Source organism: Anolis sagrei, chromosome X (assembly GCF_037176765.1).
Source record: "Anolis sagrei isolate rAnoSag1 chromosome X, rAnoSag1.mat, whole genome shotgun sequence".
Classification (NCBI taxonomy): domain Eukaryota; kingdom Metazoa; phylum Chordata; class Lepidosauria; order Squamata; family Dactyloidae; genus Anolis; species Anolis sagrei.
In genome coordinates this window covers 14,551,506-14,577,863 of record NC_090034.1, presented here as the reverse complement: position 1 = coordinate 14,577,863, position 26,358 = coordinate 14,551,506, and the positions used below count along the sequence as shown (strand labels likewise).

General features: G+C 47.8%; 2 protein-coding genes across 4 annotated transcripts; one reads left to right on the top strand and one right to left on the bottom strand.

The window, feature by feature from the left end:
• Positions 1-3,409: 3,409 nt before the first annotated feature.
• On the top strand, positions 3,410-9,437 carry LOC132782065 (heme oxygenase 2). Of its 2 annotated transcripts, none has more exons than XM_060786727.2 (6): positions 3,410-3,496; positions 5,365-5,517; positions 6,360-6,477; positions 7,888-8,379; positions 8,612-8,732; positions 8,846-9,437. In XM_060786727.2, the coding sequence occupies exons 2-6, from the start codon at positions 5,429-5,431 to the stop codon at positions 8,965-8,967; spliced, it is 942 nt and encodes a 313-aa protein (XP_060642710.2). In that variant the 5' UTR covers positions 3,410-3,496; positions 5,365-5,428; the 3' UTR covers positions 8,968-9,437. The 2 variants fall into 2 exon arrangements, with proteins under 2 accessions (XP_060642710.2, XP_060642711.2); XM_060786728.2 differs by having other exon boundaries at positions 3,421-3,496; positions 5,368-5,517.
• A 755-nt stretch (positions 9,438-10,192) lies between these two features.
• On the bottom strand, positions 10,193-26,097 carry LOC132782067 (cell death-inducing p53-target protein 1). 2 transcript variants are annotated; one of them, XM_060786730.2, is made up of 5 exons: positions 25,969-26,097; positions 20,200-20,298; positions 18,234-18,380; positions 11,759-12,035; positions 10,193-11,467 (listed from the first exon to the last, which is right to left on the bottom strand). In XM_060786730.2, exons 2-5 carry the CDS (start codon positions 20,282-20,284, stop codon positions 11,356-11,358), a joined length of 621 nt encoding a protein of 206 aa, XP_060642713.2. In that variant the 5' UTR covers positions 20,285-20,298; positions 25,969-26,097; the 3' UTR covers positions 10,193-11,355. The 2 variants fall into 2 exon arrangements, with proteins under 2 accessions (XP_060642713.2, XP_067329748.1); XM_067473647.1 differs by lacking the exon at positions 25,969-26,097 and adding an exon at positions 22,184-22,264.
• Positions 26,098-26,358: the final 261 nt, after the last annotated feature.

Genomic DNA, 26,358 nt, shown 5'->3' with positions numbered 1-26,358 from the left:
TTGGCAGAGAAGGCTGAAGTTCTCTCCACCTGTCCTTCTCTTCCTTTTTTGGAAACAGACATCAAATCCTCCCACCAAAAACCCTCCTGCTGTGATTGACCAGCCTCTCAGTTAAGGGGAGACTCCCAAGTGGGAGAGTAGATGTGCTGTGTGCATGGCAGCATGGTACGCATGTGCGTGTGAGGGAGAGCGCGTGAGGCTCAGTTGAAGGTTTGCACCAGCGAGTCCCTTCAAGACATGGGGGTTCTGTGTGCAAAGTTTGACCCAATTCTATCTTTGTTGGGGTTCAGAATACTCTTTGATTGTAGGTGAACTATACATCCCAGCAACTACAACTCCCAAATGTCAAGGTCTATTTCCCCCAAGCTCCACCAATGTTCACATGTAGGCATATTGAGTACTAGTGCCAAGTTTGGTCCAGATCCATCATTGAGTCCACAGTGCTCTTTGGATGTAGGCAAACTATAACTCCAAAACTCAAGGTCAATGTCCACCAAACCCAGTATTTTCTCTTGGTCATGGGATTTCTGTGTGACAAAGTTTCGTTAAATTCCATCGTTGGTGGAGTTCAGAATGCTCTTTGATTGTAGGTGAACTATAAATCCCAGCAACTACAACTCCCAAATGGCAAAATCAATTCCCCCTCCCCAACCCCATCAGTATTCAAATTTGGGTGTATCGGGTATTTGTACCAGGTCCAGTGAATGAAAATATGTCCTGCAGATCAGATATTTACATTATGATTCACAACAGTAGCAAAATGACAGTTATGAAGTAGCAACAAAAATAATTTCATCGTTGGGGGTCACCTCGGCATGGGGAACTGTATTAAGGGGTTGCGGCATTAAGAAGGTTGAGGACAATTGCCATAAACCCTGTGAGTTTGCAAAAAGAGACAGTTCTCCATGAATATTATTTGACTCACTTCTTTACAGGAATTGAGCCTATCTAATGCCTGGCTGCAAGTGGGATGCTGAGAGACAGCTGAGGCTGGATAAGGGCAACAGGATGCTTACCATAGGATCCTAGAGTCAGAATGGAACCCCAGAGGCCATCCAGTCCAAGCCCTTGCCATGTAGCAAGGCACCATCAAACCCTCCCAATAGATGCCTATCCACTTAATAATAATACAATATACAGCTTTAGAATCCTACAGTTGGAAGATGTCCCTAGTCCATCCCCAATCAGCAATAAAGGCCACTATCCAAACTCTCACAACAGAGGGCCAGCCAATCTCTGGTAATAATATAGCAATATTATTGATATTGCTGATATCAATAATATTAGCAATATCTGATAATATCAGCAATAATAATAATAATATAGAACCCTAGCATCCAGTGCAAGACTTCGGCGTGTAGCAAGGCACTATCAAAGCCCTCCCAACAGATGCCCATTCATTTATTGATAGTAATTTGGATCCATAGAGTTCTAGAGTTGGAGGAGATCCCCAGTGCATCCCCAATATACAATGTAGGCCACAATCTAAGCCCTCCTGACAGATGGCAATTCATTTATTGATAGCAATAATAATATGACTCCATAGAATCCTAGAGTTTCCTCAATCTAGTGCATCCTCAATCTACTGTTTAACATCTATATGCGACCACTTGCTCAGCTGGTTCGAGGTTTTGAGCTTGAGTGTTATCAGTACGCCGATGACACTCAGCTGGTGCTGAAGATGGAAGGCCGACCGGACTCTACCCGATTGTTTCCATCAGTGCCTCGAGGCCGTTACTGGATGGTTGCGTGCCAGCAGGTTGAGGGTGAATCCAGCAAAGACGGAGATCCTATGGCTGGGTCGACGGGGCAGTGGGGACATCCGGCTGCCTACCCTGGATGGCGAGACGTTACGCCCGTCATCATTGGTAAAGAGTCTGGGAGTCCTTTTGGACCCTCTGCTGACGATGGAGGCCCAGGTCTCCGCCGCTAGCAGAACCGCCTTTTTTCATCTGCGGCAGGCTAGACGGCTGGCCCCCTCCCTGTCCAGGGACGACCTAGCTACGGTGATCCAGGCTACAGTCATCTCAAAACTGGACTACTGTAACGCCCTCTACATTGGCCTTCCTCTGTCGGTGATCTGGAAGCTCAAGTTGGTACAAAATGCAGCTGCTCGGCTTCTTGCGGGAATTCCGATGAGATGCCACATAACACCAATCTTACTGCAGCTGCACTGGTTACCAATTGAGCACTGGATCACTTTCAAAGTGATGGTACTCACCTTTAAGGCCTTGCATGGTCTGGGACCGATGTACCTGAGGGACCGCCTCACCCCCTACCAACCCCAGAGATCCCTCCGTTCTGAGGACCAAGATCTATTGGAAGTCCCCAGTGCCAAGACCTTGCGTCTAACAGCAACCAGATGCAGAGCCTTCACAGCAGTGGCACCATCACTCTGGAATATTCTGCCACCTGAAGTCTGTGCCTTGCGGGACTTACCAGCTTTACGCAGGCCTTTGATTTTTGATATTGCTGTTTTTAAATTGTTTTTAAATTGTATTAGATTTTAGCCATTCTTGTAAGCCGCTCCGAGCCCCAGGGGAGTGGCGGCATATAAGTTCGAATAATAAATAAATATATTGTCGAAGGCTTTCATGGCTGGAATCACTCAGTTTCTGGGAGTTTTTTCAGGGAGTTTTTTCGGGCTATATGGCCATGTTCTAGAGGCATTTCTCCTGACGTTTCGCCTGCATCTATGGCAAGCATCCTCAGAGGTGAGGACCTCACCTCTGAGGATGCTTGCTATAGATGCAGGCGAAACGTCAGGAGAAATGCCTCTAGATCATGGCCATATAGCCCGAAAAAACCCACAAGAACTGAATAAATAAATAAATAAAATGAAGGCCACAATCTAAGCCCTCCCGACAGATGGCCATTCATTTATTGATAGCAATAATAATTATATGAATCCATAGAATCCTAGAATTTCCTCAATTTAGTGCATCTTCAATCTACAATGAAGGCCACAATCGAAGCCCTCCCGACAGATGGCCATTCAGTCTCCGATTCATAGCTATAATAATACAGAACCATCTAATCCAGAAGGCAACTTTTTCCAAAATATTGGAGAGATACAATCAGGCTGAAACAGGATTTAGAAACATTCTGCAGGATGTTTGTGTGGGTTTTGAAACTATTGTGGCTCTTCATAGACACATTGTTATTAGTGAAGGAATACATTAAATGTTCCCTAAAGAAGACAAGCAAAACTTGGTTCTGAGCATGCGCACTCCCTTGTGTTCCCGCTGAGGAGTGGGCGGGGCCAGAGCGAGCAGCAAGAGCCCGCCCAAATAGAGAGCGGGGCGGTGACGTCACAAAGAGCGCGACGGGCGATTGGCTGGCGGCCCGCTCCGTCTTCGCGGGAGCAGCCGGCTTTGTCCGCAGTGGCAAGCGGAGGGGGCGTGGTCTCCTCCTGTTTGGAGACGCAGAGAAGGCGGGGCTCCCAAAACCGGAAGTGGCAGCTGGAGAGAGGTTGAGAGAAGCATCCCTTGTCCTGGTAAGTGCTGGGGAGGGAGGAGGGTGGCCTCTGAGCGTGTGCAGAGTGCCCTGGCGCCCCACTTGGTCCTCACAACACCCCTGCGAGGTAGGCCAGGCCCAGAGAGAGGCCAAGGGGGAACCAGGCTGCCTCTTCCCTCTTGCTTTCCCCCCTCTGAGGCCCAGCAGAGCCACAAACAAGGCCTTTCTTTGGCTTCTGCAAAGGGGGGCTCTGCTTTGGCTTCTCCTGGCTGTTCTTGCAGGGAGGGGTCTCCTTTCCCCTTCGGAGTCTAAGGGGATTCCTCAAAAGGGGGATTCTGGGAGTTGTAGTCTCACTTTGGAGGGCCTCAGAGGGAGAGAAGGGTCGAGGCCTTGCAAAACTACAACACTGAACCAAAAGAGCCAAAAGCCAAAGAGGAAGCTGGAGCTCCTCTTTGCAGGACCCCATCTCTCATTTAATTGCATTGACTCAATTCCCTGGGATGCTGGGATTTGTAGTTTGGTGAGGCACCAGCATCCTTTCGCAGAGAAGGCTCGAGACCTTCTCAAACTACATCCCCCATAACTCCATCACATTGATCCAAGGCAGTTAATTGTTGCTGTTGTTGTTCATTCGTTCAGTCGTCTCCGACTCTTCGTGACCTCATGGACCAGTCCACGCCAGAGCTCCCTGTCGGCCGTCACCACCCCCAGCTCCTTCAAGGTCAGTCCAGTCACTTCAAGGATGCCATCCATCCATCTTGCCCTTGGTCGGCCCCTCTTCCTTTTGCCTTCCACTTCCCCAGCATCATTGTCTTCTCTAGGCTTTGCTGTCTCCTCATGATGTGGCCAAAGTACTTCAACTTTGCCTCTAGTATCCTTCCCTCCAGTGAGCAGTCGGGCATTATTTCCTGAAGGATGGACTGGTTGGATCTTCTCGCAGTCCAAGGCACTCTCAGAACTTTCCTCCAGCACCACAGTTCAAAAGCATCGATCTTCCTTCGCTCAGCCTTCCCTAAGGTCCAGCTCTCACATCCGTAGGTTACTACAGGGAATACCATGGCTTTGACTAGGCGGATCTTTGTTGACTAGGCAGTTAATAATAATAATAATAATACTTATAATAATAATAAAACTTTATTTATATCCCGCTACCATCTCCCCATTGCCTAGTCAAAGTCATGGTATTCCCTGTAGTTGAAGTACTTTGGCCACATCATGAGGAGACAACAAAGCCTAGAGAAGACAATGATGCTGGGGAAGTGGAAGGCAAAAGGAAGAGGGGCCGACCAAGGGCAAGATGGATGGATGGCATCCTTGAAGTGACTGGACTGACCTTGAAGGAGCTGGGGGTGGTGACAGCCGACAGGGAGCTCTGGCATGGGCTGGTCCATGAGGTCACGAAGAGTCAGAGACGACTGAACGAATGAACAACAAACCATCTCCCAACTTGTGACGATGGTGGGAGCGAAAGGGGGGCCTCCCCGGGAGATCTTAGAGTTTGCGCCGGTTCATAGAAGGAGATGCGATCGCGTAGATAGGTGGGGCCCGAACCATTAAAGTGGATTAATTCTGCAGCATAGATGCACCCCAATATTTTTTGTTTCGATTGATGGAAGCCTTTTGTTTTTAAATAAGGAATTCAAAGCATGGAGCACTTAAAATGGCCAAATTACAAAGAATGCACTTTTGGCTGCATTTTGCAGTAGCAATTTTTTTTTTTTTTTTTTTTTTGGCTTCAGAGTTTTGGAAATCGATGCGCTCAATAGATTCAATATGGTGGTATGGTATTATGAGTGTTTCATCAGTGTGCAAGTAGTAGCCCCAGGTAAACAGCAACAGCAAGCATTTGGTGTCTTCCATCTTCAATGTCCTCCTCTGGATGGGGACTCTTTTCTTTGTAATGGATAGTAGACAGAAGTCTGAGAGGAAGCTTGACCGGCATCGTCCGCAGCCCAAACCGTTCCCCTTCAGGATGTCGTCAGATGTGGCCGAGCCCCTGGAGGAGATGGAGAACCTCACCTATGAAGAGGCCCAGGAGGAGGAGGAGGAAGATAATATCAGGTGGGCATAAGATGCAAGGCATTATTATTATTATTATTATTATTATTATTATTATTATTACACTATGTAACACGATTTTTGTTCCTGGGTTATAAATGTTCTATCATGAAAACGTGGAAAAAGTTTATTAAACTGCCAAAACTTTGACTTTGCACATTTTGTTTTTGTTTTTCAATGAATATCTCATTGAGTCTCATCCAATTCAACAGAGTAGTAAATGTAAATGTGCTTACGTATCCTTACAATAATAATAGAGTAACATAATAAATGTAATAATAATAATAACAATAGAGTAAAATAATGGAAATGTAATAATAAACGGTAATAATAGAGTAAAATAATAAATGTAATAATAATAAAAGGGGTAAAATAATAATAGAGTAAAATAATGTAAAAGTAATAATAATATTAATAATAATAATAATAATAATAATAATAATAATAATAGAGTAAAATAATAAATCTAATACTAATAACAACAGGGTAAAATAATAAACAACCTTGACTTGAGTATAAGCCGAGGGGGGCTTTTTCAGCCTAAAAAATGGCTGAAAAACTCATCTTATACTCTAGTATATACAATATTTTCAAAGTAAGAATTGCATAATTAAACAGGAAGTAACACTTTCAAACCAGGAACAGATTTTTTTTTTCAAATTTTGTTACATAGTGTTATTATGCACCTATTTTCTCGCTGGAGAGAGGCCTGAGGGACTGGAGCTAGAAGCCTTGGGGTCTCTTCCAACACTGTGATGGTGTGGTTTTAATGATGATGTGCCTCAAGCTATAAGGAGAGGCAGGCTACATACACTACTACTATTATTATTGTGTCTACTTCTCAGCCCCACCGACTTGTCTGAGCTGCTCAAGGAAGGGACCAAGGAGGCACACGACCGGGCTGAAAACACCCAGTTTGTCAAGGAGTTCCTGAAAGGGAGGATCAAGCGGGAGCTCTTCAAGGTAGGTTGCCAAGAAGGGCCTGCTTACTATTGCAGAAGGGATACAGTGGCCCTTGATTATGCGATTGTTATTGCTCCCAATCAGAGGCTGGGGGGAACATCTCTCAGGAGGATGTGGATTGTGTGTCCTTGAATGGTAGAATGACATTGGATTGAACAGCCCCTGGGGTCTCTTCCAACTTCTAGGGCAGTGGTTCTCAACCTGGGGTCCCCAGATGTTTTTGGCCTTCAACTCCCAGACATCCTAACAGCTGGTAAACTGGCTTGGATTTCTGGGAGTTGTAGGCCAAAAACATCTGGGGACCCCTGGTTGAGAACCACTGTTCTAGGGGTTCGAGTCTGGATGAATGTCCACCTGACAGCAGGAATCGGAAGGAGTCTTTATCAGAAATATTAAAAATTAACTGGGTATTTTTGATTACAAAAGTGTGAGTCAAGCACTGAAAGAGTAAGTAGGCTATAGCCTGTTAGGGTTAGTGGGCCAAAGCTAGTGTTGTCCTGAGGAATGTGAGGTACACCTCAGTGTGAGATATGCCTCTGTGTGAGATATCACCTCAGTTGGAGAATAGGCCTTAGTGGTAGTAGGCCCCACTGTAGGAGAAAGTTCTCAGTCGGTGAGACAAGCCTCACTGTGTGAGTTGGCCTTAGTCTATGAGAAGGTGGAGTGTGAGAAGGCCTGGTGTGAGAAGCTTCTGTAGAAGAAGCCCTAGGTTAAAGGCATTGTGTGTAAAGCTATTATTGAAGCTCCTGTGTTATTTTGGTGTGAGAGGAGGCTCTGAGAGTGAAGCTGTTTATCTGCATGAGGAAGAAGCCCATCATGGAAGTAAAGAAGGAAGTATAAAGGACTTTATTTGTGTGGTGGAAACCTTGTTCTTGTAAATAGTGCAACTGTATTTTTTTACTATAAAGAAAAGCCTCCTATGGAAGAAATAACATTGGTTTGTGTGTTTTTGTGCTTTTTATGAGTTTGGGCTACTGGTGCTGGGTAACACTGATGCTTATAAGTTACTCAGCTGTGCATTGATGAGGGGGCTCTTTCGTTAATAAGCCCACTCACCCAACAGTCCTCTCCCTGCCTGGCAGGTTGGTGCTAGACTAGAGGGATCTTGGGGATTCCTCGGCATCCTTGTTGTTGGAAGAGGGGTGATGATGCTGGATGCAGCATTGCCATCCTTGTTAGAATCATAGCATTGGAAGAAACCACATGGGCCATTTAATTAACCCCATTTCTGCCATGCAAGAAAAGCACAATCTAATTGGCCCTGGCAAATGGCCATCCAGCCTCTGTCCAGTGGACTCTGAGGCAGAGAGTTCCACTGCTGAACACTTCTTCTTACAGCCAGGAAGTTCCTAATAAAATTCAAATGGAATCTCCTTTCCTGGGATTTGAGCCCATTGCCTTGCCTTGCAGCTGGGGACGGTGGCGCTGTATTTCACCTACTCGGCGCTGGAGGAGGAGATGGAGCGCAACAAGGACCATCCGGCCTTCGCCCCACTCTACTTTCCTGCAGAGCTGCACCGGGCGCCGGCGCTGGAGCAGGACCTGGCTTACTTCTACGGCGAGGGCTGGCGGGGGGCGGTGGGCTGCTCAGAGGCCACCCGCCGCTACGTGGAGCGCATCCGCCATGTGGGGCGGCACCGGCCGGAGCTGCTGGCGGCCCACGCATACACCCGCTACATGGGGGACCTCTCAGGGGGGCAGGTGCTGCGCAAGGTGGCTCAGCGGGCCCTCGGGCTGCCGGCCTCTGGGGAAGGGCTCCGCTTCTACGCCTTTGATAATGTCTCCAGTGCCCAGGGCTTCAAGCAGCTCTACCGTGCCCGGCTCAACGCCCTGGAACTGGACCCAGAAACCAAGGAGGAGGTCGTCAAGGAGGCCAACCGGGCCTTTGAGTTCAACATGCAGGTGGGCAGGGCTTGGGGGCTGAAGGAGGGAGGGGCCACTGCAGATGGAAGGGACAGATGTAACTCTCCTCGACTGGGCAGGAGCCACCTGAAAAAGACTTTTGGGGAAAAGTGAGTAACCCCATAGAGCTAGGAAACAGGTGAAAACAAGGCAGGAGGTACATAGTACAGATAGCGTTCTCCTTGTTATCCCCCATTGCTTTCTATGCAAATCAGATGTCTCTTCACCGCAGGTCTTTGAAGAACTGGATAAGATCGGGGCTTTGTTGACAGAAGAAACCCAAGATGGTGGCCTCCCGGTGCATGATGGGAAAGGGGACGTGCGCAAGTGCCCCTTTTATGCCACCAAGTCGGGTGAGTTCCTCTTTTCCCTCCCAAATGGGGGGAGGGGCAGCTATGAGGCTGGAGGTATGGTCCTTTGGGGACTTCTTTCCGGGCCTGATTGTGTCTTTTTGCCCCCCCAATAGGTGGCACGGGGGCCCCCTGTGGCTGCCCCATGGCTCTGCTGCAGCAGCCCTCGGCCCAGGTGGCAATAGCGGTTTGCGTGGCCCTCCTGGCCGTGGGACTTGCCGCCTGGTACCAGATGTAAGAACTTGGAGCTGGAACGGAGATTTAACTTCGGAATTTAACTATGGAACCATTAAACCCAAATGCACCTGAAAACCTGCCTGCCACGCGTATTAGGTGTTCCCAAAAAAAAAAACAGGACAAGAGTTTGGGAGCGTGTATGTATGCGTGTGAGGGGTGTGTGCACTTGTGGCGGTTTGTGGTCTCTGTCCCAAAGCCCCTCCCCTTTGCCCCTTTTGCTATGCTTTTGGGGGTGCGGGGGGGGGGTCTCCTTGGGAGCAAGAGCTTTGCCCTCTTCCAAATGCACACTTGACAAGGGCATCGGCCTCCAGGCCTGGTAATCCTAAAACCTCTAAAAATACGATTATGAAACGGGAATTGACTTGTACATAACGGGGTGGGGTTTGGTGGGGAGGGGAGATGCTAACGGTTTAGTTTTCCATGTAATGTCTCTGATGTAATAAAGAGAAATTTATACTTTGGTGTCTCAAATCCCAGTGATGTGTCTCTTTTGTGTGCAGAGGGGGAAAGTAGTAGAGTGCTGTTGCAGGAAATGCATCAGGAGGCCAGAAATGCAGCCATTTTTTTTTCATGTCACAAGCGACTTGAGAAACTGCAAATCACTTCTGATGTGAGAGAATTGGCCGTCTGCAGGGCTGTTGCCCAGGGGACGCCCGGATGTTTTGATGTTTTACTATCCTTGTGGGAGGATTCTCTCATGTCCCTGCATGAGGAGCTGGAGCTGACAGAGGGAGCTCATCCACACTCTCCCTGGATTTGAACCTCCGACCTGTCAGTCTTCAGTCCTGTCGGCAGAAGGGTTTAACCCATTGCACCACCGGGGGCTCCAATGAAGCCATTGGGATGATGGTATTGCCAAAATGGGATGTTCCATGGGAAGGCATTGCAACCCATACCTTTTTGAGACGTTACTAATATAATATAATTTAATATAATATATTGCATTACATTATAATATTATAATGTAATGCAATATAATACTAATAGATTATAATTATATATTTATATTACATGTAATATTACTAATATTATTACAATATAATGGTATAATACATTGTAGTAATAATACTGATATTGTACTATGCAAATAATATAATATATTGTATGTATATCTTGTAAGCTGTTCTGAGTCCCCTTCAGGGTGAGAAGGGCGGCATATAAATGTCACAAATAAATAAATAAATTATCGTTTCCCCCAGTGATCGCGCTTCACACACACAACGGCATTGTGGGTCTTGTCTTTTTATTTACATACTAACATGGAAACCGACCGGTCACTCGTCTTGGGAGTATCCTTCCTGACGGGCTCGGAAGACATTGTGGACGATGGGCTGGTGGCTACAACCTTCATCCAATCAGGACGGAAGATCCAACTGGGATGGACAGCGCCGAGGAACTGGTCAAACTGGGCCAAGAGCGGGGCGCTCATACTAGGCCTCCAGTGCCAGTTTCTGCCCTCTGGCTCTTGGCTCTATAGTTTTCCCTGGCCTTTCTAGGAGGAGTCAGTGCAAAATGGGAGGAAACGGGGAGAGGCGTGCAAGGGTCAGTCACAGTCCGAACTTTTCACAGGGGATAAAAAAACCTAAGGGAAGCCCAAAATCCACCTGCTTCTATGTACATGCTGGGGATGGGGAAGTCTGATTGCAAAGTGGCTCACGGGCCCTCTCCCGGCCTCCCTTCGGACCTACAAACGCAGCCCAAGGGAAGGGAAACGGTGAGCGGAGGAGGGAGGGCGTCCAGCAGGAAAGAAGGGGTTTCTGGTTTGTCCCCTTTTTTCCTTGCTTCCTTTCCTTCTTCCCTTGAGGCTCTGTCTTTCCTTCCTCCATTTCCTTCATCTGCTGCTTGCTACCTGCGTGAATGTAAACACAGTGCAAAATATGGCCAAGGAGGAGAACAGGAAGAACTGAGAACGATTGGGAAAAATCAAAGACGGGTCTGTAGGGAAGGCGCTGCAAAAGCCTTTGTGGACTTGACCGGCTGCATAGAATGAAAGCCCTGACAGGCCACCTCCCATGCGCCGCCGGGCGAGAGGGGCCTCAGTCCCTAAAAGCTAATGCACTCAGCGTCGTCCTCCACTCAGCTTCCCTTTGCATGCAGACCCAGAGCGGAGCTGAGAGGAGTTCCCTTTTCGTGCAGAAAGTGCCATTGGAGTGGAAGCACAGCTGGAGGAGGCCTTCCCTGCCAGCGAGTGGGTCATTTCCTTTCTTGGGGAAGGAGACCCTGCAAAGAGACCCCTGGGCCCCACAGCTCCCTCCTTCCCTCTTGGAAGCCCCTTTGTAGCACCTGGAGACTCTCTCTGTGATGGAAGGAAGACACAAGTCAGGAGGAGGAGGATGGGGGCATGGGGTCGAGGGAGGGAAGGAGGGAGGGGGCCTTTCACTGTCTCTCGCTAGCACATGCGCTTGTAGGTGTAGATGTAGGCCTTGCAGTTGGGGCAGGTGTGGGTCACGTCCTTGAACTCGTCGATCAGGCAAGGGATCAGACAGCAGCCCAGGTCACACCTGGAAGGATGGAGAGGAGGGAGGAAGAAAAGGCGTAAGTAAGGCCAGTGATCTCTCAGTTAGGAAAGCTCCAGCACACTGGTTCTGAACCTGCTTTGGCCTACAACTCCCAGAAATCCCAGCCAGTTTACCAGCTGTTAGGATTTCTTGAAGGCCAAAACATCTGGGGACCCGCAGGTTAAGAACCACTGGTAAGGCCAGCTGAGTCCAAGAAGCGCAAGCAGGGTGCGAACCCAAAGGGTTGCCCATTCCCCCCCAGTCCAGCCCAGCCCGGTCTCCCCAGTCACGTACCCCACGAAGCAGCAGAAGAAGCCCAGCAGGAAGTTCATGAGTCCGACCTCGTGGCTGACCTTGGTGGTGATGGCCTGCTGGCAGTGTGGGCAGACAGTGGGGACAGGAGCCGCCTGGAAGACTTCCCCCTGCAGGACGGTCACTGTGGTCGCCGCCACTGAGGGCATCAGCACCGCCGTAGACCCCGCCCCTGGGGGCCCCATCGGGGCGTAGGGGCCCCCCGGGCCAGGATAGTAGCCCATGGGGGGGTGCGGGCCAGGATGGACATAGTAGCCGCCTAGGAAAGGAGGGAAGGAAGAAGGGGAGGGGGCAAGGAAGGATGGGAAGGTAGGAATGAAAGAAGGAAGGAAAAGGAAGAAGGGCAGAAAGAGGAAGGAGGGAAGGACAGAAAGTGAAGGAAGGAAGGAAAGTGTAGAGGGAAAGAAAGGCAAACAAAAGGTGGAAAGGATAGAAGGAAAGACAGAAGCAAGGGAAGAAAATATAAAAGTGAAGGAACAGAAAGTATAGAAAAAAGAAAAGGAGGGAAAGTATAGAAAAACAGAGGAAGGAGAGGATAGAAAATATAAAGAGGAAGAAACAAAGGAAGGCAAAGATAGAAAGTAAAGGAGGAAAAGAAGGAAAATGGGAAGGAATTAAGGGAGGAAAGGAAGCCATTAAGGAAGGAAAGAAGAAGGGAAGGAAAGGAAGAAAGAAGGTAGGAGCAAAGAAAGAAAAGAGAAGGAGGAAAGGGAAAAGTGGTGGGAAGAAAAGAAAGGAAAAGAAGGAAGGAAGGGAAGGAAGGAAGGGAAGGAAGGAAGGGAAAAGAGGAGGGAGGAAGGAAGGGGAGAGAAGGAAGGAGAAAGAGAGAACTTAGAGAGGGGCTTCCAAGTGAGGGGCCTGAACTCCCTCAAAAGCACTGGCAGAACCCAACTCTTCAGCAAAGACAGGATCAAATATCACAACGACAACAACAACAAATTCATTGCCTCCCTCTCTTCCAAATCACTCCCAGGATCCTGTTCCAACAAGAGAACCATGATACCAGGCATGGGCAAACTTTGGCCCTCCAGGTATTTTGGATTTAAGTGGCTGAGGGGGAAAATGAAAGGGCCTGAGGCTGTTAGGAATTGTGGGAGTTGAAGTCCAAAACACTTGGAGGTTCCAAGTTTGCCCATGCCTGGGCTATAGCTTTGGTCAGCCCAGAGCCACAACCTCAAGTGACCGCATCTCTCTGAGCTGGACACAGGACCACTTCCTGGCCTTGTTTGTTTATCCAAAATCCATTTTCCAACCGGTCAGGAATCGATCCAGGAGCCCCAGGCTGCGATCAGCAGCATCTGACATTCAGTCTGTTTGTCCCTGTCTCGATTTGTAGGCTTTGACTTATATCACATTGGTTTTATTGTGAGCCACTTTGAGTCTCTTGAGTTTTTAGAGAGCTAAAATGGGATGCTAATAAAAAACAACAACATTGTTTCTCATGGATGTTAGTGTCCTACCTTGGTAAGTGCAAATAGGGACATGTCTCCATTTCCTAGCAATAGGGGAACATGTCCCATTTTATACCCCTCCCCCAAATATTGTTGTTTTTTAGTACTTTTTCCCTCCACAAAGGAGACGCAAAGCAGCTGACATTAGAAGCATTTCCCTACAATTTAAAATATACCAACATGAAAACAGAATTAAATATCCACGGTATTAAAATGTCACAGTCAACATTCATAAAAATAGCTGAAAAAACATATTGAAAATGAAATAAGAAGTTGTGGCCTCACAACTTCAGTGTTTCTTGGAGGAAACCGATTATCTGGATCCATTTCAAACTGGTTTCAAGCCTGGTTACGGAACTGAAACGGCATTGGTCCCCTTGGTGGATAATCTACGAAGGGAACTAGACAAGGGAAGTGTGTCCTTTCTGATTCTCCTGGATTTCTCAGCGACTTTTGATACCATCAGTCATAGTATCCTTCTGGGCCGCCTCTCTGGGTTGGGGCTCGGGGACATTGTGGAGCTGGGGGATTCCTGTTCGACTCCTTGGCCTGAGTGTTCAATTATGTCCCCAGTGCTGTTTAACATTTACATAAAACCGCTGGGAGAGATCATCCAGAGTTTTGGAGTTTGGCGCCAAATTTACGCAGACGGCACCCAACTCTATCACTCCTTTCCACCGAATGCCAAGGATGCTGTCCTGGTCCTGAACTAGTGCCCATCATCAATAATGGACTGGATGAGGGCCAATAGGTTGAAATTAAATTCAGACAAGACAGAGGTACTCCTAGTCAGAAGGCAGATCTAGGTCTGGGATTACAGCCTGTGTTGGATGGGGTCAGAATCCCCCTGAAGACACAGGTTCACAGTTTGGGAATGATCCTGGAGTAATCGCTGACCTGGAAATCCAGGTATCAGCAGTGACCAGGAGCACCTTTGCACAATTAAAACTTGTGCACCAGCTGCACCCATACCTTGAGACGCCAGACTTCGCCATGGTAGTCTACACCTTAGTCACATCCCATTTGGACTACTGCAATGCTCTCTACGTGGGGCTGCCTTTGAAGATAGTTTGGAAGCTGCAATTAGTGCAGAGATTGGTGGCTAGATTGCTAACTGGAGTGCCGTATTGTGAGAGGATGACTCCCATGCTGCGACAACTCCACTGGTTGCTGGTCTGCTTCCGAGCTAAATACAAAGTGCTGGTCGTTACCTATAAAGCCCTAAATCAGTGTTTTTCAACCTGGGGGTCGGGACCCCTGGAGGTGTCATGGGGGGATGTCAGAGGGGTCACCAAAGACTACCAGAAAACACAGTATTTTCTGTTGGTCATGGAGGTTCTGTGTGGGAAGTTTGGCCCAATTCAATCCTTGGTAGGGTTTGAATGCTCTTTGATTGTAGGTGAACTTTAAATCCCAGCAACTACAACTCACAAATGTCAAGGTTTATTTCCCCCAAACTCTACTAGTGTTTACATTTGGGCATACTGAGAATTTGTGCCAAATTTGGTCCAGATCCATCATTGTTTGAGTCTACAGTTCTCTCTGGATGTAGGTAAACTACAACTCCCAAAACTCAAGGTCAGTGCCCACCAAACCCTTCCAGTATTTTCAGTTGGTCATGGGAGTTCTGTGTGCCAAGTTTGGTTCAAGTCCATCACTGGTGGGATTCAGAATATTCTTTGACTGTAGGTGAACTATAAATCCCAGTAACTACAACTCCCAAAGGTCAGGGTCTATTTTCCCCAAACTCCACCAGTGTTCACATTTGGACATATTGAGGATTCATGCCAACTTTGGCCCAGAGCCATGATTGTTTGAGTCCACAGTATTTTCTGTTGGTCATGGGAATTCTGTGTGCCAAGTTTGATTCAGTTCCATCGTTGGTGGAGTTCAGAATGCTCTTTGATTGTAGGTGAACTATAAATCCCAGCAACTACAACTCCCACAGGACAAAATCAATCCCCTCCCCCAATCTGTTACTATTCATAACAGCAGCAAAATGAGTTATGAAGTAGCAACGAAACTAATTTTATGGTTGGGGGTCACCATAACATGAGGAAGCGTATTAAGGGGTCGTGGCATTAGGAAGGTTGAGAACCACTGCCCTAAATGGTTTGGGTCCAGGCTATTTGCCCAATTGCATCTCCCTCTAAAGGCCACTTCATGCACTGCAGTCAGCGGAGGAGGCACTGCTCTCAGTGCTACACCTATCTCAAGCTCGGCTGGTGGGAACGAGAAGGGGCCTTCTCTGTGATCACTCCCCATCTCTGGAATTCCCTCCTAAAGAAATAAAAACAGCCCCCATCCTCCTCCCCTTCAAACAAACTCTTGAAAACGCATTTGTGCACTTTAGCATATGGAGAGGAGAAGGACTAAGATGCTGTAATGCACCAGAATGCTGGAAAACCCATTTGCACTCTATGACGGCTATGATATATTTTTAATAAACACCCTTGTTAGCCATTTCAAATGCAATTCATTTCTAACTGCTTTTAATGATATAAGTTTAATGTTCACTCATGCCTTCGCTTATTGTCTAACTTGGTTTATTGCTACCTAGTCCCTATTTCAATGTTTAATTGAAACAGTAACCGTTTTATGTTATTATTTCTGCATTTTTTGTATTTTATGTGTTGCACCTTTGACTGCCTTGTAAACTGCCCTGGCAGATGGTGGTGGGGTATAATAATAACAATAACAATAATAATAATAAGTTTACTGTTATTATTTTGTATGATTCCTTATGTTGTTTGTCCTCTGTAAGGCATTGAATGTTTGCCTGTCTCTGTGTGTAAACCACCCTGAGCCCTGTTTGGGAGAGATGGCGGTCTAGAAATAAATAATAATAATAATAATTATTATTATTAATAATAATAATATCAAACATTTATACCCTGTCCTTCTCATCCCTGGTTTGGGGGGGAGGGGGACTCAGGGCAGCTCACAACCAGCAACCATTAGATACCAAACACAACAATTATAATAACAATTACAATCAAAAAAATTAGTTAAAACATCTATTTCAAACCATCCATTTAAAATTATACAAATCCAAAGTCACAATCCGAGGTCTGTCCATTGTGAGTCACATAAGTCATTTACATCATTATCACTGTGTCTGCTGCTCAAATGTTTGGTCCCACAACCATGTTATAAGTTTTTTTTAAGGACAGGAGGGAGGAGACCGACCTGATTTTATTAGGGAGAGAGTTCCACAGGTGGAGGGCCACCACTGAGAAGGCCCTGTCTCTTGTTCCCACCCAATTGTGCCTGTGAGGGGTGGAATCGAGAGCAAGGCCTTCCTCAATTATCTTAACCTCCGAGGCGGTTCATAGAGGAAGATACAATCCGACAAGTAAACTGGGCCAGAACCCTTTAGAGCTTTATAGGCTCTAGCCAGCACTTTGAATTGTGTTCCATAGCAGACTGGCAGCTAGTGGAGCTGACACAATGGGGGGTGGGGTGTGCTCCCTGTACCTTGCTCAGGTGAGCAACCTGGCTGCTGCCCGTTGCACTAACTGAAATTTCCAAATAGTCTTCAAAGGCAACCTCACACAGAGTGCATTGCAGTAATCTATTCAGGATGTAATGAGAGCGTGAACAAGTCAGACTTCCCAAGGTAAGGGTGCAACTGGCGTGCAAGTTTTAGTTGTGCAAAAGCTCCCCTAACCACCACCGAGATCTGGGGTTCCATGCTCAGTGATGAATCCAGAATCACTCCCAATAATAATAACAAATGTATTACCTGTCTCCTTGCAGTTCGAGATGGGAGACAATATAATTAAAAGAAGGGATAAAGACATGAAATGCACAAGAGTGAAGACACAAGTCAGAGCCCACTGGCAACATGCAGATTACAATCCACAACTTAAAATTGACCAGGTCGCATGACTGAAGCAGGCTTTCCCTTCCTCAGTTCAGCTCTTCCGCAAGACACTTGGAAGTGTGCAGAGATCTCTTCCAGAGACACACACAAGTTATCATATAAGTTATCATATAAAGGTCGATTACTTGGGACTGTGACAAACAAGAGATTCTGAAAAATAGAAACAATCTTTGCTTTGCATCCACATGCTAATTGATTCCTCTGAGAACTGGGATTTATGAATGCTTGTCTTCTTGGAAAAACAGTTAGAAATTTATACCCTAATATTTAAACCATCTAGTATAATTTGCATAGCAATCCAGACAAATTCCCATATTCAATCGAGTCTCATGTACCCAATTTTCAAAACCCCGAAAGCAAACAAAGATTTGCTGTGCCAAAATGTCATGCGCAGTGGCAAAAAGTGCACTTTTTGTAGTTTGGCCAAAAAGGTGGCTGAATGCTAATAATTCCTTCTTTAAAAAGGACACCAAAGCTTCCAGCAAAGGAAAATAAAACTTTGGTGGGCCTCTATGCTGCAGAATGAATCCACTTTCACTACCCTGGATCAATGCTATGGCGTCATGTAGTTTTTACAAGGCCTTGAACTTTCTCTGCCGAAGAATTCTGGTGGCACAATGGGTTAAACCCTTGTGCCGGCAGGTCGGAGGTTTGAATCCAGGGAGAGCATGGATGAGCTCCCTCTGTCAGCTCCAGCTCTCCATGTGGGGCATGAGAGAAGCCTCTCACAAGGATGGTAAAACATCAAAACATCCAGGCATCCCCTGGGCAACGTCCTTGCAGACGTCCAATTTTCTCACACCAGAAGCGACTTGCAGTTTCTCAAGTAATTCCTGACACACCAAAAAGAAATCAAACTACAAATCTCAGGATTGCATAGCATTGATCTATTATATTTAAATTACAGGTGACATCCCCCAAATAGGAGTTCCATATGCTCTTGAAGCAGCTTCCTCTTTTGCTTTGGCTCTGGACTACGATTATATTATTCAAATCTAACACGCACCCTAAAGTTGACAAAGTAATTTGGACAAAAAAAGGTGAGCATTAGATTCGAGTAAATATGGCATGAAAGACCACTTTGGACTGCAACCCCAAAGGCCCAGCCCCACTCACTCACCTGGTGGGGCCACATAGGGGTGCATGGGCCCCTCGGCGGAGGGCAGGGGGGTTGGCGGCAGGAAGCCCGGCTGTGGGGGGGTTGCCTCATAGGGAGGGGGCCCCACGTCCAGCGGTGGTGGTTGCAGGGCCGAAGGAGGCACCTGGCCTGCAAAGGACAGAAAAAGGGGCATGTCGGCCACTCTTTGCAAGGAACGGAGGCCCCATTGCCCAGTGGAGAGGAGTCCCCCTTGACAACAGCATTTGCAGGCCTTGATCCCCAGGGAGGTGGTTCTGGCTCCTGTGAGGTTGCAATGAAGGCAGAAATGCTGCAGCTGCAGCGACATAGAGGGGCAATGAGCCATTGGGGGGGAATGAGGGACCTCAAAGCCTTGATGTCCAGCAGGTGGTCGCTGGCAGAGCCATGGGTGGGGCATTGCTATCCTGGCGTACATTCAAAACACATCTTTTAAAGTAATAAGAGTAAAGGTAAAGGTTTTCTCCTGACATGAAGTCCAGTCGTGTCCGACTCTGGGAGGTGGTGCTCATCTCCATTTCTAAGCCAAAGAGCCGGCGTTGTCCGTAGACACCTCCAAGGTCATGTGGCCCGCATGACTGCATGGAGTGCCGTTACCTTCCCGCTGGAGCGATACCTATTGATCTACTTACATTTGCATGTTTTTGAACTTCTAGGTTGGCAGAAGCTGGGGCTGACAGCGGAAGCTCACGCTGCTCCTGGAATTCAAACCTGTTACCTTTTGGTCAACAAGCTCAGCAGTTCAGCGCTTTAACCCACTGCACCACCAGGGGCTTCCAAAAGTAATAATAACAATGATATAATAATAATAATAATAATAATAATAATAATAATAGTAGTTATAATGAGCCCCTGGTGGCACAGTGGGTTAAACTGCTGAGCTGTGAACTTGCTGACCAAAAGGTCAGTGGTTAGAATCTGGAGAACAGGGTGAGCTCCTGCTGTTAGCCCCAGCTCCTGCCAACCAGCAGTTCGAAAACATGCAAATGTAAGTAGATCAACAGGTACCACTTTGGCGGGAAGGTAACAGCACTCCATGGAGTCATGCTGGCCACATGACCTTGGAGGTGTCTACAGACAACGCTGGCTCTTCGGCTTAGAAATGGAGATGAGCACCAACCCCCAGAGTCGGACACAACTAGACTTAATATCAGGGGAAACCCTCAGTTTAAGTGGCTAAGGGGGAAAAGGAAGAGGCTTGAGGCTGTTAGGAATGGTGGGAGTTGAAGTCCAAAACACCTGGAGGGAGGGCCCAAGTTAGTACATGCCTTGGCTAGATTAAGGAAAGTTATGGAGTCTCTCTCTTCTGCTTTGGTCAGACCTTGCCTGGAATAACCCTGTGTCCAATTCTGGACAAAACCATTTAAAAGAGGCATTGACTCTAAGTTGGAAGGTGTCCAGAGGAGGGCAACTAATACGATTAAAGGTCTGGAGACCATGAATAATCCCTCTGAGAGGAGCATCTTAAAGAGCTGGGTCTGTTTAGCCTCAGAAGAGAAGGCTGAGAGGAGACACGATTGCCATGCATAAATATGTGAAAGGGTGTCATAAGGAAGGGGACAGACTTCCTTTCCGCTGCTCAAAGATGAGGACTTAATGAAGTCATGGGTTCAAATGACAGGAAAGGAGATTCTGCCTGAACATTAGGAAGAACTTCCATCCTGTTCAGTATTGGAACTGTCTGCTTCGGAGTGTAGTGGAAACTCTTTGGAGCCTTTAAAGCAGAGGCTGGATGGCAATCTGTCATTGGTGCTTTTCCTGCATGAAGGCAGAAGGGGGTTGGACTGCATGGTCTCAAGAGGGCTCTTCCAACTACACGAGTCTATAATTCAATGCATGGAGGAGTGTGCCCATGCATTGCAGTCTTTATGGGGTCTTGTGTGGACGTTGTGAGCGAGGCCAAAGTGACCCTGGGGGCTCCCATCCAGAGGGAAGTCAAGGGGCCACTCACCTACAGGGAACGGGGAGCCGTCCTTCTCCTCGATGAGAGGGGCCGAGGGACCCCCAGGGTATGGGGGAGGAGGGTCGCTGGACATCCTTCCTGGAAGCCCTGTGTAAAAGGGGAGAAAGAGAGGTAACATGGGTTATGTTATGCTCAGGGTTATGAGGAGACACAGCTCCCAAATGGCCATCCTCTCTGTCCTGGGAACTACAAAGCCCATCATCCAGGCTTGGAGTCCCAAAGCCTTGCTTGCAAAGCGGCAGGAAGAAAGCAGGGATTTAGCAGGGGGTGCTGATGGACAAGTGTTCTGCGATAACTGGCCTTTTGGAGGAGAAGGAGGAAGGAAGGGGGAGAAGATAGGAGAAGGAGAAAAGGAAGGAGAAGATAGAAGTAAAGATAGAAGGAGAAAAGGAGGTGAAGGAGAAAGAGGAAAAGAAGAGAAGAAGGCAAAGGAGAAAGAGAAACAGAAGGAGAAAGAAGGGTAGGGTGAAGAAGAAGAAGAGAAGGGGAAGAAAAAGAAGAAGGCAAAGAAGAAAAAGGAGAAAGAGAAGAAGGCCAAGAAGAAGAGGAAGAGAAAGAAGAAAAGATTAAGGAGAAGGAGGAAAAGATAGGAGGAGGGAGAGGAGGAGGCAAAGAAGATGGCAAAGAAGAAAGAAAAGGAGAAAAGAGAAGGTGAAGAAGATGAAGAGAAAGAAGAAAAATAAGATGGAGAAGGAGGAAAAGAAGAGAAGACAGCAAAGGAGAATGAAGGGGAGGGTGAAGAAATAAAGAAGCAAAAGAAGAAGGCAATGGGGAAGGCAAAGAAGAAAGAGAGGAGAATGAAAAAAAGAAGGCAAAGAAGCAGCAAAGAAAGTAGTAAAAGGAGATGAAAGAGGAGGAGGAGGATAGAAGGAGGAGGAGAATGAAAAGAAGGAGAAAAAGGTAAAGAAGAGAGGAAAGCAAAGGAGAAAGAAAAACAGAAGGAGAAAGAAGGTGAGGGTGAAAAAGAAAAAGAGAAGGGGAAGAAGAAAAAGAAGAAAGCAAAGAAGAAAGAGAGGGAGAAAGAGAAGAAGGCCAAGAAGAAGAGGAAGAGAAAGAAGAAAAGATTAAGGAGAAGGAGGAAAAGATAGGAGGAGGGAGAGGAGGAGGTGAGCGAAAGGAAGAAACAAAGTAGGTGAGGGTGAAGAAGAAGAAGAGAAGGAAGAAAAGAAGAAGGCAAAAAAGAAAGAGAAGGAGAAAGAGAGGAAAGCGAAGAAGAAGAAAAGATTAAGGAGAAGGAGGAAAAGATAGGAGGAGGAAGAGGAGGAGGTGAGTGAAAGGAAGAAAGAAAGTAGGTGAGGGTGAAGAAGAAGAAGAAGAAGAAGAAGAAGAAGAAGAAGAAGAAGAATAGAAGGAAGAAAAGAAGAAGGCAAAGAAGAAAGAGAAGGAGAAAGAGAGGAAAGCGAAGAAGAAGAAAAGATGAAGGAGAAGGAGGAAAAGATAGCAGGAGGAGAAGGAGTAAAAGAAGTGCAAAGGGATTAAAAATCGAAGGAGAAAGAAGGCAAGGGTGAAGAAGAAGAAAAGGAGAAGGAGGAAAAGAAGAAGGAGGAAATGGGGAAGGCAAAGAAAAAAGGGAAGAAGATGAAGAAGAGGAGGAAGAGAAAGAAGAAAAAGAAGGTGAAGGAGGAGGAGAAAGGAGATGGTGAAGGAGAAAGAGAAGGCAAAAAAGAAGAAGAATGACAACAACAACTACTACTACTCATAAGTCAGGATCCAGATTGGCCTCCAAATCACAATATACCCCCGGAAAGTACCCTGGAAGAGGCAACTGTCCAGGTGCCCAGAGTGGCCCACTCCCTTGCTGAGAGGCCTTACTAAAGGTGCCCACTGCAATTAGTGGGCAGTGGCCCAAGTGGGCAGAGGAAGGGTCCCTGAGAAAGGGAAGACCCAATGGGCTGGGACTGAAGCCCCTACCTCCCATTCAAACTTAAAGAAGCCGCTAAGAAACGCCCAGCCCCCCAAGCCCCTCACTTGCCCCTTGGTGGGAGAGCGGCCCCAGATCCACTTGCCACAGAGCAGGGCCTGCCACCACGTGATTAGTGCCACGTGATGCTAAAAAAAACACACACACACACTTACAGAGGGAGCAAGAAGGGTGGCCACAGCATTAGGGGGCAGCCTGTGCTTCTGTAAGGGATCCCTGGCCAAGACCCCCCCCCCCCCAGCAAAGGTCCCTGCCATTGCAAAAAGGAGGCGGTGAGGCTGCTGCTGCTTGCTCTGCATGCAGATGAGAGGCCGCCCATTCAGGCCTTGACCCCTTTGCGGCCGCCAACTGGACAGAGCCTTGGCTCAGCCATCCGGGACAAAGGCGCCTTTGTCGACACCCAAGATGTGCTCCCTGCTCTTGAGGGAAAAGGCCAGCTCTGGGGTCTCCTCCGCTGAATGTCCAAGGGCCCCTTTTGGTCATTTGGCTACTGCCTGCAGCAATGGGAAGAAGGGTCTGGCCGAGCATCCATCCCTCCTGGGGTCTCCCAAAGAGCAGAGGTCAAAAAAAGGCCCAGAGGTCAGGGAGAGGGGCTGGAAGGGGCTTCTGGAAAGGAGGAGAGTATAAGAGAAGAGATGATTGTACAGTGCCTTCCTGCCTGGAAGAAGGGGGATGGACTGGATGGTTTTTGGGATCTCTTCCACCTCTATGATACTAATTTATTATTATTATTATGCAGGGGCTGGATGGTCATCTGTCAGGAGAGATCGGATAGTGCCTTCCTGCATGTCTGAAAAGGGATGGGCTGGATGGATTTTGGGATGTCTTCCAACTCTATGATACTAATGTTCTATTATTATTATTATTATTATTATTATTATTAGTAGTAGTAGTAGTAGTAGTATTAAGCAGGGGCTTAATTTTATTCAGAGGCTGGATGGCCATCTGTCAGGAGAGATCAGATACTGCTTTCCTGAATGGCAGAAAGGGGCTGGATTGAATGGCTTTTGGGATCTCTGATACTATGGTTCTATTATTATTATTATTATTATTATTATTATTATTATTATTATTATGCAGGGGCTGGATGGCCATCTGTCAGGAGAGATCGGATAGTGCCTTCCTGCATGGCAGAAGAGAAATGGACTGGATGGCTTTTGGGATCTCTTCCAACTCTATGATACTTATTATTATTATTATTATTATTATTATTATTATTATGCAGGGGCCGGATGGCCATCTGTCAGGAGACATCAGATAGCGCCTTCCTGCATGGCAGAAGAGGGATGGACTGGATTGATTTTGGGATCTTTTCTAACTCTATGACACTAATGTTCTATTATTATTAATAATAATAGTAGTAGTATTATTAAGCAGGGGCTGGATGGCCATCTGTCAGGAGAGATCAGATACTGCTTTCCTGCATGGCAGAAATGGGCTGGACTGGATGGCTTTTGGGATTTCTTCCAACTCTATGATATTATGGTTCTGTTGTTATTATTATTAAGAGGCTGGATGGCCATCTGTCAGGAGAGATTGGATAGTGCCTTCCTGCCTGGCAGAAGGAGGTTGGACTGGATGGTCTTTGGGATCTCTTCCAACTCTACAATACTATGGTTCTATTATTATTATTAGTAGCAGTAGCAGTAGTAGAAGTAGTATTAAGTAGGGGCTGGATGGCCATCTGTCAGGAGAATTCGGATAGTGCCTTCCTGCCTGGCAGAAAGGGGCTGGACTAGATGGCCTTTGGGATCTCTTCCAACTCTATGATACTATGGTTCTATTATTATTATTATTATTATTATTATTATTATTATTATTATTCAGGGGCTGGATGTCCATCTGTCAGGAGAGATCTGATAGTGCCTTCCTGTATGGCAGAAGAGGGATGGACTGGATGGCCTTTGGGGGTCCCTTCCAACTAGGATCCCATGATTCCTTGCTTCTTCTCCTGGAGGCAGCCCATGCTCCCCTGCCTGTCCTTGCTGGGGGTCCTTGGCATCAAACCATGGCCTTTGCAAACCGTGGCCACGGAATCAGCGCAAGACTCCGGGAAGGGTTGCTTTCGTGGCTCTGATTCCTGTGTCTCTCCTCTTCCTCCAGAAGCAGCACTGCAAGTTCTTTTGGCTGAAGTGCTGCACACTTTGAGATGGGGCGCTCCAAGCCAACAGGCTCCAAAGACCTGCCAATGGGGCGCAAAGGCATGCAAGGAGACCCAAGAGTCCTGGGTTTGAGTCTAGCCTTGGCCCCTTTGGGGAAAGAAGCAGGTTCAGCACCAGGGAGAGCTCCGCAGGAAAGGCTATGCTTCAGCAAAGAATGCTTTGAAAGTATGGTGCCTGGGGCCCTCCTGGGCTGTCCTGCTTCAAGGCAATGGGAGGTGCAGTTCCCAAATGCCTTTCCTGGAAGTTGCAGTTCTCCAAGGTATTTCCTTGGAGTTGAGTTGCAATTCCAGAAGACCTCTCTTCGGAGTTGCAGTTCCAAAAGGCTTTTCCTGGGAGTTGCAGTTCTTCAAGGCCTTTCCTAGGAATTGCAGTTCTCCAAGGACTTTTCTGAGAGATGCAGTTCCAAAAGACCTTTCTTGGGAGATGCAGTTCTAAAAGGCCTTTCCTGGGAGTTGCAGTTCTAAAAGGCCGTTCTAGGTAGATGCAGCTCCCCAAGCCCTTTCCTGGGAGGTGCAGTTCCAAAGGACTTTCCTGGGAGTTGCAGTTCTCCAAGGCCTTTCCTGGGAGTTGTGGGTCTCCAAGGCCTTTCCTGGAACATGCAGTTCCCCAGGGTCTTTCCTGGGAACTGTGGTTCTCCAAGGTCTTTACTGGGAGTTGCAGTTCCAAAAGGCATTTCCTGGGAGTTGCAGTTTTCCAAGGTCTGTCCTGGGAGTTGTCGTTCTCAAAGGTCTTTCCTGGGAGTTGCAGCTAAAAAAGCCTTTCCTGGGAATTGCAATTCCAAAAGGCATTTCCTGGGAGTTGTGGTTCTCCAACGCCTTTCCTGGAAGATGCAGTTCCCCAGGGTCTTTCCTGGGAGTTGCAGTTCCAAAAGGCCTTTCCTGGGAGCTGTGGTTCTCCAAGGTCTTTACTGAGAGTTGCAGTTCTCGAAGGCTGCAGTTCCAAAAGGCATTTCCTGGGAGTTGCAGTTTTCCAAGGTCTGTCCTGGGAGTTATAGTTCTCAAAGGTTTTTCCTGGGAGTTGCAGCTAAAAAAAGCCTTTCCTGGAAGATGCAGTTACCAAAGGCCTTTCCTGGAAGTTGTGGTTCTCCAAGGACTTTGCTGGAAGATGCAGTTCCCCAGGGTCCTTCCTGGGAGTTATGGTTCTCCAAGGTCTTTACTGGGAGTTGCAGTTCTAAAAGGCCTTTCTTGGGAGATGCAGTTCTCCAAGGTCTTTCCTGAGAGATGCAATTCCAAAAAGCCTTTCCTGGGAGATGCAGTTCCCCAAGGCCCTTTCTTGAGCTTCCTCTGCCCAACGACAGCCTCCAGGATTTCATACCATTGGACTGTTATCAGCTGAAGGGACTCTTCGAGATCTTTCCTCGGTCGAGGCTGATGGGAGTTGTAGTCCGGCGGGGTCAAGGCGCCCCCTCCTCCAAGGGTCTCAGGGCCTTGGGACCCTCTGGACCCCTTTTGCCTCTGAGACGTGGCCCCCGCCCCAACATCCGGGGTCTTCCCACCCCTCACCCTCCTTCCTTGGCCCCTCCGTCGCCCCCAGGTGCCTCCCAGGGACTACAACTCCCAGAAATCACCGCGCGAAGGACATACACACACACACACACACAGAGGCAGAAGCCCCCTCCCCTTGGGGTCTGGGGGTCCAAGCAATAGAAACAAATGGGGGTGGGGGGAATCTCACCTCGGAAGCCAAGGGTCGGAAGGAGGGAGGGCGGGAGGAGGAAAGGAAGGGCCCTCCGGCGGCGATGGCTCCCTCCCGCTCTCTCGCTTCTGCGGTCTCCTTCTCTCCCCAAGGATGGAGGGAGGGAGGGAGGGGGCGTGGCCTCGCAGGGAGGGGGCGGGGCCTGGCTGGGGCAAGCTCCCCGCTGGGCGACCAATCAGCTGCGCGCGCATCCACCTGTCGCGGAGGGGAGGGGCAGGAGCAGCGGAGCCGGATTGGAACCCAGGGCCTTTGATTGGAGAGGCGACATTGGAACCCCTAGAATGCCCTTTAGGCTCGTCGTATCAGCAGTTGAACTGCATTGAACCGCATTATATGGGAGTCTACACCAGGCATGGGCAAACCTGGGCC

Excerpts from the sequence above, each read along its gene's own strand:
- LOC132782067 (XM_060786730.2), bottom strand. The coding sequence starts at position 20,284 with ATGTCCAGCGACCCTCCTCCCCCATACCCTGGGGGTCCCTCGGCCCCT. Across the intron at positions 12,036-18,233 it reads CCCCTATGTGGCCCCACCAG|GCGGCTACTATGTCCATCCT; the intron begins GTGAGTGAGTGG and ends CTCCTTTCCTAG. Across the intron at positions 11,468-11,758 it reads TTCTTCTGCTGCTTCGTGGG|GTGTGACCTGGGCTGCTGTC; the intron begins GTACGTGACTGG and ends CCATCCTTCCAG.
- LOC132782065 (XM_060786727.2), top strand. The coding sequence starts at position 5,429 with ATGTCGTCAGATGTGGCCGAGCCCCTGGAGGAGATGGAGAACCTCACC. Across the intron at positions 6,478-7,887 it reads TCAAGCGGGAGCTCTTCAAG|CTGGGGACGGTGGCGCTGTA; the intron begins GTAGGTTGCCAA and ends CTTGCCTTGCAG. Across the intron at positions 8,733-8,845 it reads CTTTTATGCCACCAAGTCGG|GTGGCACGGGGGCCCCCTGT; the intron begins GTGAGTTCCTCT and ends CCCCCCCAATAG.